The 13,823-nt window shown below is 44.6% G+C and overlaps 1 protein-coding gene across 1 annotated transcript; it reads left to right on the top strand.

The window, feature by feature from the left end:
* The first annotated feature begins 4,006 nt into the window (after nt 1–4,006).
* On the top strand, nt 4,007–11,979 carry LOC135375400 (zinc finger protein 239-like). Its single transcript, XM_064608121.1, has 3 exons — nt 4,007–4,215; nt 7,185–7,334; nt 11,051–11,979. The coding sequence occupies exons 1-3, from the start codon at nt 4,059–4,061 to the stop codon at nt 11,920–11,922; spliced, it is 1,179 nt and encodes a 392-aa protein (XP_064464191.1). The 5' UTR covers nt 4,007–4,058; the 3' UTR covers nt 11,923–11,979.
* The last annotated feature ends 1,844 nt before the right edge of the window (nt 11,980–13,823 follow it).

Genomic DNA, 13,823 nt, shown 5'->3' on the forward strand with positions numbered 1-13,823 from the left:
CTTTTACATCGGAGAAGACTTTTTAAAGGGGCACCAAACAGCTCACCGACCATTTCCCAATTACGACGCTCCATGAAAGAACGTCGTTCACATTATCCAAACACGTGGTTCCTTGGCTTGTAGCGAACATTTGTAGTGGGCTAGCTTGTAAAAGTCTAGCTTGTAGTGAGCTAGAAAGAGTGCATCGAATATTGTGTCGGCTTAGAACCATTATTTACTTTTTTTTTGTTTTACTTACTTTTACAACAATTTTTGGAAAACGTTCACCACTGGGAACGTAGGACAATGCATTAACGAAAAGTGCATCTTGTGTACCTGATTAGTGATCCTTTCACCTTAAAGTGCTTTTCCCCTTCAAAAGAAAACTAGTCCTTATGATTCCCCTTTGGAGGCTTCATAGAGGGTGTGTGAAGATAAAGTAGCCCCACATTTTTGCACGTGTGGCGTTCCCCGCTTACCTCATGAACTTCTGGCAGCACGAGATGACGTACAGTGAACCCTCGTTATTATGACCATGGTCGTTCCCGAAAATTTTGGTCATAATGCGGAAATGTCATATTAACGGAGGAGATATGCAGAGGTTCCACAGCATTGTCCTCCAAGAGTATGATCATAAAGGGCGTATGTCAGATTATCGGGGGTCATATTAACGAGGGTTCACTGTATTTATCCGGTACAAATGCAAAAAAAAAATCGTAGTAACCCAACTCCATGTAACAAAAAATTTACCCACGCAAACGTTCCTCTTCGTGCATCCCGATTTCCATATGGCACAGTTGCGTCTAGCTCCCACCAGGTGTACCAGGTCTCGTTTTGTTTCTGTGTAGGTGGCACCCCTAGCGGTAGGGCGATGCAACTGTGCTAAACTGCAATGTCCCATTGGCAATACACGGAGCCAAGTTCACGTTGCTAACGATTTTATTGCGCAGAAGTTGGTTACCACGATTTTTTTTTCTCGATTTGTATCGCATAAATGCACCGTCCTGCGCCGCCGGAAGTTGGTACGGTATGCAGGGAAAATGTGGGGCTACTTTATCTGCACCCACCCTGTACATTCAGACTACACTGTATTTTTGAAAATGAGCAAAAACTTCAGAGCCCTCCTTTGGTGTCACATATTACAACATCTAATTATACACAATGTGCGTCCTGCAGACTGGACAGAACTTACTGCTTTCTGGAAATGAAGCCTCTTTTTTCACAATGCCCACTCGAGCATGAGGACTGTGTCGTGCTTCTTGAGGTATCGTTCTGGGTGCTTCTCCAATTGCGTATCGTCCTGGGCAGTCTTGGAACACTAAGATAGCACGGAACAAAGGCTGTTATCAATAACAACAATAATAATAACAACTGCGAGTATATTTACACGTAATGTCAGTCAGTTTGTAGCGACGTTATCAAAACGGTGATGATTCCAATATCGTGTCTATTGGCAGAGCACATTTATCTTGCCTCGAAGTGAAGAGTAAAGGCTGTTTCTAAGTGAGGATACTTGAAGCTACTGTGTCATTACCGTCATTACTAGGAGCGTGCTAGAAGCTGTTTGTGTGCCGAACATGTTCACTATTGTTACTATATTGTTACTGTTGTTTACTTACGGCCATGGACGAAAGGAAACAAGGAAGGCAGGAAATGAAAAAAATGGTGCCGATGTCGTTGCAGCTGCATGGCGCTAAGTGTAAAAAGAACAGAATGTAACAGTACAACACAATCACATGTCTAAGAACAATAATATCGCGACGTCTCGAACGTATTGTGAAGAATGTAAGCCAAAAATTTAGTATCCAAGTTAGACTAATAAAATTCTAACCATATTTGCGACCGTCGTCTGCAAGGACTGGCGTCTGCTGGCGTCCAGCTACTTCAAGTTTCATTTCCTACCTCAAGTTTCAATAGATGTAGTATTGCAAGCTTGAAGACACAATGGTAATGAATTGCACATAAATACCTAAACGGTACATAGAAAGCTTAAAGCAACTCCACCCAACCGACTTCTTATTTGATTTCCGGATATTGTACCTCCCACCACCCCTCCAGGGTGCTTCGGCTATCTCAATATCGTTTCAGGCGTTGCGTGGGTCATTGCAGGTCATTACTGCTCTGTCTCCGCGTCTGTACCTAATCAGTGCCTATTGTACTATTATATCTGTTGAACTTTGACTGCATTGGCGTTGAAAAGCAGACGACGCAAACTATGCCATCATCACGTTTTTTCATCTGTTGCGCACGTGGAAATTAACGTCGTTCCGTTATATAAAGAATTAAATTATTCAAAATACGTTTTATATATTATACGTCATGATCTTATTGTTCTTATCCCATTATCTTATTCCCCTGTTTACACTTAGCGCCATGCAAACGACATCGCCACCACTTTTTCCTCCATGGCGGTAATCAAGTAACAAACTTTCAGTTTCGCTAGATACAAACTAGAGCGTAGAAACCACACAACTGTGAAGCTCCTGGTAATGGCAAAGTAGTTGCAAGTGTTACTTAGAAGCACCGTTACTGTCCTTACCTTTCACTTGGAGGTACTAAAAATGTAAATGCGATTCTCCGTCAACGGAGGAGCTTTTATTTCGATGACATATCCCTTTGTTCCGCGCTCTCTCTCAGTGCTCCAGGATCGCCCGGAACGAAAAACAATCTGGAGAAGGTCCCAGAACAGAAGCACAAGGAGCAAGAGGGGAACGCCATGCTCAAGTAAATTGAGAAAAACGAGGACTCATCATCCGAAATCAGTAAGTTACGTAGTTACGTCCATCCGTATAGCACTAGCCAGCAGAATTCACCTTAGTTATTGGCTGCTTTGCAAAAAACGCACCCCGAGTTGAGGTTGTCTACCCATTTCGTTCCAGAATCATCGCGATTACGTTACAACCCGTGTTTCTAAGACGGGTCGCCTACCCGACGGTAGCCTCCCCGGATCACGACCATGTCATAGGCACCCCGTCGTAGCGCCACATTTTTGGAAGGTAGCGGTGGCGCTACTGATCGTCCCAGTTATTGCTTCCTCAACTTCTACAATACTCTGCACTTCAACTTACCTTAGTATTTTTGTTGGCGCTGTAGATGTTCAACGAGAGATGCTTCTTTCTAAAGTTTATTATCATCATAATTCTAATGCGTTTTCGTAGGAGCTGTTGCTGTCGTCTGCTACGGTAGTCGTACGTACGCTTCTGCGCGTTCAGAATTCAAATTTCCATCAGCCAATCGTGATGCAGATCTTGTGTGCCGATGAGTAGCGGATTGTGCGGAAGGGTTTAGGCACCCCTGAACCTGAACCTGAACCTGAACCTGAACCTGAACCTGAGGGCTCCTCATAGAGGGTTGCCAAATATGACATATAGTCCTCTGGATCGACTTTTACGCGCTACTGTCGCCTGCATGTCGTCGTGGTGCCCAAGGCGCATCACCGCTCTCGCACCAGTGGTCGATTGAGGGGGCCTTCCGACCCCCCCTTTAAAACATCAGTTTATATGTTGGATTTTCTTCTGTCCTCTCCCCCTAACTACATCCCCCTCTGCCTTTAGATCCACCCTGTCTCATGCACTTCTCCTCTGAAGTTCTCTCCAGCGCTCAGCTTGATGACGAGACCCTTCTGGTCCCTGAAACTTGACGCCCACGCAACTGCCTGGCTCATGCGTGACTCTCTGCCGCGACGCTTTTTTTTTTTTTTTTTTGCTATTACCATTATAATAGTGAATGCATTTTGTGATTGAATGGGGTAAATCCTGCACGCGACCTCCGTTTATGAAGGGGGAAACAAAGCATGATGCTGACTTGGCAAATTCAATTCCACTGAAATCAAGTTCTATGAAAGTGGTCAGAAGCAATGGCAAAATCTTCCCCGAGATAAGTAAAGCGCTGACGCCGTAGAGTTCTGACAAGTAGATTTTTAATGCGATTTTTTTATCGCATTGGGCGAGACGCCCTGTGGTTATATTTTTATTCCGTCACCCACTTGAATCTTCTTTTTTTTTTTTTTTTGTTATTTCAGGGACAAAAGGGTGTTTACTTCTCATTAAAGAACATTGGAGTTGTCGTGTCCCATCCATATGGATCCAGAGCTGCAAGAAATGTGCCTGTCCCCCAAATTCGGGGGTCGGCTCTTAAGAATAAAATTGGAACCCCCTGATGCTGCCTGTCTACACGAACAGGGACAGATACAGGAACAGTACCGTGTTGAATCTCCATCAAGAGGAAATGGTTGCGGTAAGATTTTTATAAATTACCGTAATCAGGTCGCGAACATTTCACGGAACGTTCCCAAGGAATGTGTCGTAGCGAGATTTCAGTATGCCATGTCCTACGCGGACGGAGATGATCTTGCGGAACGTGTCCTAGTAAGATTTCTGTAAACCGTGTGCTCGAGGCAACAAATGCTTCAATTTCCTCAGAAACGTGACGTCGTAAGATGGTAAATGTTCTCCAGATTGCTCAAGAGGAATGTGTCGTGATAACATCTCAGCAAACTGTGTAGTAAGACGGTGAACAGTTTAGGGAATGTTCCTGGGGAACATGTGATAGTAGAAGAAGATAGAAGTCTTGGGCCTGAAATGGCTCCGTGCAAACTTTTCTTCAACAGCCCTATTGTTCATATTTTGCCGTGTGGACGTAATTCGCTTGACACACCTCACACAGCAGCGACAAACTGAAACACAGTTTTTGTTTTGTTTTTTTGACAGATTTTTTATTTAAAAAAAACATTAAGGGCTAGGGACATGCTGTTTTCACTTCTATGATCTCTGGGCCGGCGGACGTTCTTGGCCATATGGTGCTCAACCGTCAAATGACTAATTACCTAAAAATCGTTAATTAACTTTTTAATTTTAAGAGCTACGAAGTTGTCCCAATTAGAACATCTATTGCTTTCGGTCACCCGATATCGTAGCCGTTTTCGGAACAAAGATCCGTTCGATAGATCGTCCGCAAAAAAATTTGTGAAGGAACACCATTTTTTTACTTTATTTTGTTCATTGCGCATCTTCGGAGACCCATCTTCCCTTCACCCCCAACGTGAGAGGGTGAAAGAGCACACTGTCGCCTCTTGCGTCCTGGACAAAGATTAAAAGAAAACAGAAAATGCAACCCAAGGTAAGAGCAGTTCCGATAGTGTCACCCGATGCACGTGTCTTTGTTTTGTTTCCGCAAGTTAAAGCTCATCTTCGACGTGTGAGGCTCCGTCACCCTCTCACATTAGGGGTGAAAGAAATACGCATCTCCGAAGATGCGCAATGAATACAATAAAGAAAAAAAACTGTGTTCCTTCACGAAATTTTTTAGGACAATCTACAAAACGAATTTTTGTTCTGACAACGGCTACGATATCAGGTCATCGAAATGAACAGATGTTCTCATTGGAAGAACTTCGTAGCTTTTATAATTAAAAAGTTCATTAACGATTTTTAGGTAAATAGTCATTTGATGGTTGAGCAACCTATGGCCAAGAACGTCTGCCGGCCCAGAGATGATAGAAGTGAAAACAGCATGTCCACGGCCCTTATAGTTTTTTTTTAATGAAAAATCTGTGTAAAAAAAAGAAAAAACACCCTGTATAAGAACATCCCGGGTGATTATGACACATGACGCGTGCAACGCAGGAACCTTTGGAATCAACTCCTTGTAGTACTTTTCTGTTTAGATGGATTTTGTTAGGCAGCGTAATATTTCTGTTTAGAAGCTTGTTCAGGTTTTCCACACAGCATTCAAATTGCCACTTATGAGGTTAATGTAATAGTGTCCCTCAGCTTCTTTTAAGTTACCATAAACAAGGAAGTAGGACAACTCAATGAAACACCAAAAGGTCTTAAATGTGGTTCATATATGGCATGCTGTGCCATTATTGAACCATCCAATCCAAACCAATCTTTATTCACGCGATGACGCTGATGACCAACAGTATCGTCTAAATATAATGATTAGGGCCCGGATTTTTTTTGGCATTTGCCTATAAATGCCTAAATGCGACATTTTCTGGGTTGCCTGCCTTTTTATCGACTCTGTTGAATTGTCGTCTTTTTAAGCATTTTTAGACGTCATAACAGCCTTTTTTAGAGGTGTAAGTGCGAGTGCGCCTTTTGGGCTCGTGCTGAGTGCAGCGCTTTGCTTTCTGTTTCTGCGTGTTTGCACCTTTCGTTCCTCTTTTGCGTTTGGTTTCCTTCAGTACCCTGGTTTGCTAGAAGGTGTTCATGTACATTTGATCAAAAGGTGTGATTTCTCTGAGCCTTTCAAGATCTTCAAGGGCGGAGAACTAAAAGTATAATTCAATATGGCATGGTTCCAGACCACCTCAGCATTCGTGTATTATACCTCTGTCAGACAAGCACATATACGGCCCTTAAAGTTAAGTCACTAAGAAATGGCCGTAAGTTACATACGGCCTTAAGCTCTGGGGGAGCTGCCAGACGGTATCTGTGAAGGCATTTTGTCAATGACGTCCACGTCGATAAACAAGTCTGTGAAAGTTCAAATGTAACGTAACGAAATCACGCTTTTTCTTACTGAAAGTACACGAAAACAACGTTATTTTTTTGGTATTTTCAAAATACAACAGCAAACGATATTTGCTTTTAAGTTCTTTGGATATTTTTTTGAGTGGCGTCCAAGTTTTTGGATGCAGACGACACGGTGTGATGCCGCGAGATACAGATGAGATAAACAGCAAAGCAAAGTGCAGAAACGCCAGAAAAACACGAAGAAAGAAAAGATGGCAACATTACGTCGCGTAAAAAGCATTTTATTTCGAATCGAATCAAACGTGCTAAATGATGTTTACGGTGTGCTTGGTGACGAGGCTTGGGCAGTTTCGATGGAATGCCGTTGCCCTTCTACCTCAGTTTTGTCGCAAAGGCCGTATTGGTGGCCGTCTGGCAGGAAGATAATGACAGTATGTACTTAAGGCCGTAACCGTTAAGGCCTTAAGTGCGCCCATCTGACAGGGGTGTTAGACGTCAAAGCTTGTATGGTACCCCAGCCTTTAAACGAGCAAGTTTTCGTTGGTGGAGCATTCTGAAACACCAACAGAGCCAAGGAGTGCACCAGAATAACGTGCCTATTTTGGCATTTTATTGGCTATTTTGTATTTTTAAGGGCCTAAATGTCCGCCTATTTCCATAGTTTTTAGTGCCCAAATTTCCGGGCCCTAATAATGATATAATGCTCCCTCGTTTGTTTTACTTCAGGGGAGACAGTTGGCACGTGCCACATCAAAGATTCTCTGGACAACTCTTCAAACGAACGTGGGATCATACAGTCGAAAACGGAACCGTACAACACTGCACTTTTGGTGGTACAGGACGAAATGGGACACAGGCATGACTCAACGTCTCAAGGTAAATACAAAATGGTCCATTCATTAAGTCACACAAAAAAAGTGTGCACAGAGAAAGGGTTGCAACCAGGTCCCCCAAGGTCGCCATTTTCCCATGTATTTGTTCCTATCCCGATGCGTGCAATACCGGAGGCCGCCCTTAGATACCCCATTGTTACCAGACGTTGGCTTGCGGGGATTGTAGCGCGCTAAAGATCCAGTTGAAGCACAATCCAAGCTAGGCCAAGTCACTGAAGGAGAAATGGACGGCTGCAGCGCCTGCGGCGCCTGGTACGACAGGTACGCTATGTGATGCACGCAGCCGTGCACTAGATCCTTCCGATCGCTCAACACGTTTAAAAACGGGACCAAAAAGTGAAACACGACACAGAAAGTTGTTATATGCGTTTTATTTGGACATATAAAGACTAGATTCATTCGCAGAAGCAACAAAAACATTTTGCCGCTAAACTTAGCGCGCTGAAGTGATCCGGAACGGCAACAGTGGGGTATCTAGTGGCGGCCTTGTTCGTTCCACGCTTTTCCGAGGTGAGTTTGGGGGACCTGGTTGCAACAGAACATAATGGAAGGTAACAAACTGCCAGTGATGGCCACTAACTAGTTCTGCAGTAGTTTAGCTATAACTACTAACTAGTTTGCGATGGAGTAGTTTAACTAGTAGTTCAACTACTTTTCAGGGGAGGTAGTTAAAACTATTTCTTTAATTACTGCAACGTATTTTAACTACATTTATAGCTACTTAACGTTGTCCGTCAACACAATCCCATTCCATAGTGTTCTTGGACACCTAAGTATGAATCACAAGCAATGATCAAAGTGAAGGTTTAGTACACATGCACGGCACAATTGCTCTGCACCTCCGTTCTCATCAAACAAGTAGCTCAAGGTAAAAGTCGAAGGCGCATACGCTTGCGACAAAATCGTCAGTAGTTGGCATCTGCAGTGACCTAACTACTGCAGTTAACTGTTCGAAATAGTAGTTTTACTAGTAGTTGCACACTACATTTCTGCAAATAGCTGGTAACTACTTTTTAACCACAATCAGGTAGTTTAACTACATGTAGTTAACTACTGGCCATCACTGCAAATTGCCACGAGAACATAGACAGCAGAACGAGACAGGACAACCAAGCGCTACTCGCAACTTTTAATGAATAAGGGTAAAGAACGCTTTCCAAGAATCTAATTGCTCCAAGTGCACACACCCAGCAAGCCTAACACACAAGAAACGTAAGCTCACCATAAACACTGCACACTCTCAGTGGCCACTATCAGTGAGGTGGCTAATTATTTCTGGGCACCCAGGTTTTCGCATAACGTGTATCACGGAGTCCTTCGTTTGGCACAGAATTCGATGGAATCCTTTATTTTTAGAGGCATGCAGATATTCAAGTTCTCTAACTCGAATCATAGTATATCCATCGCTCGAGGTATTTCATTCGCGAGTCAGATATACCCAGGGCTCCGGGTTTTTTTTCGTTTATAAGTTTTGAGACCTCCCGAAATGTGGCAGGTGTAGCTGACAAACAGAACTTTTTACCCACTGAGAACCCATTATTTCATAATATTACAAGCCCGTTCAATGTTATATGACTGTAACTTGTTTTTGTGTTCATATTTGCCACATTTCCAAAGGTCTCCAAAGTTATAAACCCCGAAAACCCGGAACCCTAGATATACGCAATATTTGGATTTCCAGATATCCTACTAGTATTCGCCAAGTACAAGTGACAGGTCCCAAAAGTCGACTTCACCTGAAGCTTCCCCGTATGAGGTGAAGCCTGCTTTACGAAATTGCCCATGGTGCAGTGCCAGCACAGGGAGATTCTAGTTTGGGTTCAGGTAACGTTAGCCCAAGTTTGCTGCACATACTTTGCCTGAGGATGGGGCAGTGCCTCTCCTGTGTACGGTTGAGCGGTGGCGATGGGGAATTTTGATTTCGTATGTGGGAGTTTGCATTTAAAGACTATTAAATAATGCCTAAAGCTCCAGAAACAAGAAAAGGGTGTTCCGTAACTTGCACGTGCATGTATCGTAAGCTCCTTCCTATAATCTCCCTATAAAGTTCCTATAAACTCCGCAGATGCTGAAAAGTCTCTCAGCAGGTATAAAATGATTGCAGGTGACAGACCTTTGTCAGAGGAGAACACAGGCTATTATGTACGTAATGTAAAAAACGGTGCTTTCAATCTGTAATTTTATAATTTTTTTATAAATAAATTATAAATTAATAAATTATTAAATTATAAATAAATTATAAAGATTTTTGTTTGCGCATTATCAACGAAAGTAAAGTGTTCCCATTTCAAGCCGCCGTTGACTGCTTGCCGCGGAAAATCACGGAATTTTTTACAGTCAGTGCTGCAGAATTTTTAATTTGCCACAGCAGAAAACCAGGGTCCTTAATTATTTTGTTATCAATGTACATCTCATCAGGGCCGCATCAGCGGGCCACGGACTAGCTGACGTTCTCGGGAATTCAATTTCTTTTCCCAGAAGAGCAATAGAAGGGTGACTTATACACTCGCTTCCTCCCCTGTCCCTACTATTCGACATGCTTCAACATTGATAGGCATTAATGCTTTTGCTGAGGAACCCCCAAGAAGAGAAGTCTGCTGAAAACATGGTTCGCACCTGCAGATGTTGCAGCGGATAGCCAGGTGTCCTGACGGAGAAGCTCCGAGCGACACCGTATGCTCTTGTCAGCCTGATGCTGATGCTCTTAATGGGAAGGTGTCTGAAAATTACTCTGGCTGTATCTCAAACCCCTCAGGTTTCAGTTCTTAATCTAAATCTGAAGCTAATAAAAGCAGGATGGGAATTGATGTTCTGAGTTTGGAACACAAAGAAAGGACAAATACATACAAAGCCTGAGTTTGCCCTTTCAAACGAAACACCTTTGGAAATCGCTGGAGAGGCGTGTTAGCTTAGCTCAATTGGTAAGATCCCTGGAAAGGTAATCTAGAAGATGTGGGTTCGTGTCCTACAGCTGGATAACCTTTTCAGCGACTTCCTTCCTTCCTTCGTCATTAATAAAAGTAGTTTTGACATACCCAGAGGTGGGTACATTGTCCCGGAAAGTCTCAGTATTTTTTCAGCATTTTCCGTCCCGATTTTAGTAATGCGATAGAATCTTGTTAATTCAAATCGCTCAATTCGAAACCCCCGATAATTCGAACTCTATCCTCCAGCCACGACATTTCTCGTTCCAAGCCGCGTGTATATTTCAATGGGGAAAGACCCCCGTTAGTTCAAAGTGGCAAGCATAGTATGCACCGCATAATTAGAACCAACGGCTTCTGCGCATCGGACCGCAACGGGCCACAGCACCCCATATCTCCCTGGTTATTGACCATCTGTACGGTTCCCGTCATTTTTTTCACATTGTGAGCCCTGTTCAAGGATGCGTCTTTACGACAGCAAGGAGCTTAAGCAAACGCTTGCGTTCTCTTTCTCCATTTTCCCTCTCCCCTCTTGAGGCGGTGGAGGAAGTGCGCTCGCTTTTGGAACTTTGTGACTGTCAGCATCGTTCCCTAACCCGTTCACCGTCATTATTTTATTTCCCTAACTGGCACCACGTCAGCGTAGACGACGGCGTGGGTTCTGGTTGCACAATGTAAGCGCTCGCGAATTTCGCGAAAATTACTACTTATATACAGTATGTCAACGTAATACAAACCCATCTGCACTCTCACTGTCCCATTTATAAAATTTCAGATGCACCTACAAGCAGTCGCATGCTTCATGTTAAGGATGAACCCACAGACAGTTGTGATCCACCAGTGTCCCCAGTTACCCTAAAGCATCCTGTTGCAGCGAAGCCCCGGGTGGAAGACTTCAGTCCGGCTACATTCTCCCAGTCCGAGGGTGCCCAGAGCCACATGCAGGGGCACGCTTACAAGACGGCGTACAAGTGCAATCTCTGTCCCGAAGAGTTCATCCTAAGCGCACACTTGAAGCGTCACAAGAAGACACACGTGTGCAACAAGCCAAACAAGTGCGACCTCTGTCCTGCAGCATTCAGCCGGAGCAGTGACCTGCGCCGTCACAAGAAGACGCACACAGGCGAGAAGCCATACAAGTGCGATCTTTGTCCCGCAATGTTCGCCTACAGCTCAAGCTTGCAGTACCACAAGAAGGTACACGCGGGTGTAAGGCAGCACAAGTGTGACCTCTGTCCCTCCGAGTTCACCCGACTGCAGCACCTGAAGGATCACGTGCGGATTCATACGGGTGAGAAGCCGTACAAGTGCGATCTCTGTCCTGCCGAGTTCGTCCGGAGCACGTACCTGCGGTGTCACAGGAGGACGCACACGGGCGAGAGGCCACACAAGTGCAGTCTCTGTCCCGCAGAGTTCAGCCACGGCACGCACCTGCGGCGCCACAGGCGGACACACGCAGGCGAGAAGCCATACAAGTGCAGTCTCTGTCCCTCCGAGTTCACCCAGATGCACCACCTGAAGGAACACTCGTGGATTCATTCTGATGAGAAGCCGTACAAGTGCAACCTCTGTCCTGCATCGTTCATCCGGGGCACGTACCTGCAGTGTCACAAGAAGACACACGGGCAAGAAGCTGCACAGGTGTGATCTCTGTCCTGCAGGGTTCATCCGCAGCATGTACCTGCAGTGTCACCAGAAGACACATACAAGCAAGAAGTCGCGCAAATGCAGTTTCTGTCCTGCGCATTTCTGCCATCGCACGCAAACGGACAACTTGCAAAGAGAAGCTGTACAAGTGCGACGTCCGTCCTGCATCGTTAATCCGGGGTACGAACCTGCAACGTCACAAGAAGCTGCATGGGTGTGATCTCTGTCCTGCAGATTTCACTTCCACCATGCTCCTGCAGCGTTACCAGAAGACACACGATCTCTGTCCTGCAGAGTTCACTTCCACCATGCTCCTGCAGCGTTACCAGAAGACACACGATCTCTGTCCTGCAGAGTTCAGCCATAGCACGCAAATGCATCACCACAAATGGACAACTCATGGGAGAGAAGCTGTACAAGTGCGACCTCCATCCTGCATCGTACATGCAATGTTACAAGAAGCCGCATGGTTGTGATCTCTGTCCTGCAGTGTTATCAGTAGACACACGTGTGCGAGAAGCCATACAAGTGCGATCTCTGTCCTGCAGGGTTCATCAGCAGCATGTACCTGCAGTGTCATCAGAAGAGACACATGAGCGAAAAGCCGTACAATTTTAGTCTCTGTCCTGCAACATTAAGCCATGTTCTGCACCTGTGGCACCACGAACAGACCCTCACGGGAGAGAGGCTATACATGTGCAATCTGTCCTTCTGAGTTCGCTCAGGTGAACCACCCGATTTAAGAGCATTAAAAAAAAAACCAGTGCTGAGTACGAACAAGACAGTCCACTAGAAGACATAAAAGGACACAGACACAAGCACTGAACTTCAACCTTTCCTTTCGTGAACATCTTTTAAAGGTGTATCTGGAGAACTTTTGATAAAATCTGTTTTGCTCGTATTGCTAGGACCCGGAAATTTAGGCAGTAAAAACAGTGGAAATAGGCAGGCGTTTAAGAACATCAAAATAGACACGTTAATCTGGTATGCTCTTTGGCTTTGTTGCTGCTTCAGAATCCTCCATCCAGGAAAACTTGCTGCTTGAAGGCTACAATATCGTAGAAGCTTTAACTTCTGGCACATAACTGCCGAGGCAGCCTAGAACGACGCTATATTGAATAATGCCTGCTGTTGTCCGCCCTCAAAGATATTTAAAGGGCAAGAAGGGCCAAGAGAGAACTGATGTTCTGAGGCTGGAACAACATAGAAGGGACAAATACATACAAGGCCTCAAGTTGCCTAAGAAATTAACGATTAAGTCCTACAGCTGGTTAACCTTTTCAGTGACTTTGATCCTTCATCGTTAGTTTCTTAGGCAACTTGAGGCTTTGTATGTGATTGTCCCTTCTATTAAATTGTCCCTTCTAAGAAATTAACGATTAAGTCCTACAGATGGCTAACCTTTTCAGTGACTTTGATCCTTCATCGTTAGTTTCTTAGGCAACTTGAGGCTTTGTATGTGATTGTCCCTTCTATGTTGTTCCAGCCTCAGAACATCAGTTCTCTCATGTTCAACATTTGCCGCTTGCGTCGACCCCTGTCGTATGAATGTGTGTATGAATGTGCAAAAATGTAAGAGTGAAAGGAGGATGAGTGAGAGAGAGTGACTGGTTTGTCCCTTCAGATGACGCACCCTGTGTGATAGCTGGAAGTCTAAAGAATACCAACATTAGACCTTGGGTTCCTGTTGGGGCAGTGTTTAATGTGTGACTGCCGCGGTCAGCTGAGAAACAGCTGATTGCCAGCTGAAGAATGCAGCACGTCACGCGGCTCGTTGTCCATCTTTCGTAACGTCGTCGTCATCCGCTACACCTTGGAAGTCGCTGAGAAGGCGTGTTAGCTTAGCTCAATTTGTAGAGCCCTGGACCGGTAATCAAGAAGATGTGGGTTCAAGACCTACA

This window comes from Ornithodoros turicata, unplaced genomic scaffold, assembly GCF_037126465.1.
Source record: "Ornithodoros turicata isolate Travis unplaced genomic scaffold, ASM3712646v1 ctg00000858.1, whole genome shotgun sequence".
NCBI lineage: Eukaryota > Metazoa > Arthropoda > Arachnida > Ixodida > Argasidae > Ornithodoros > Ornithodoros turicata.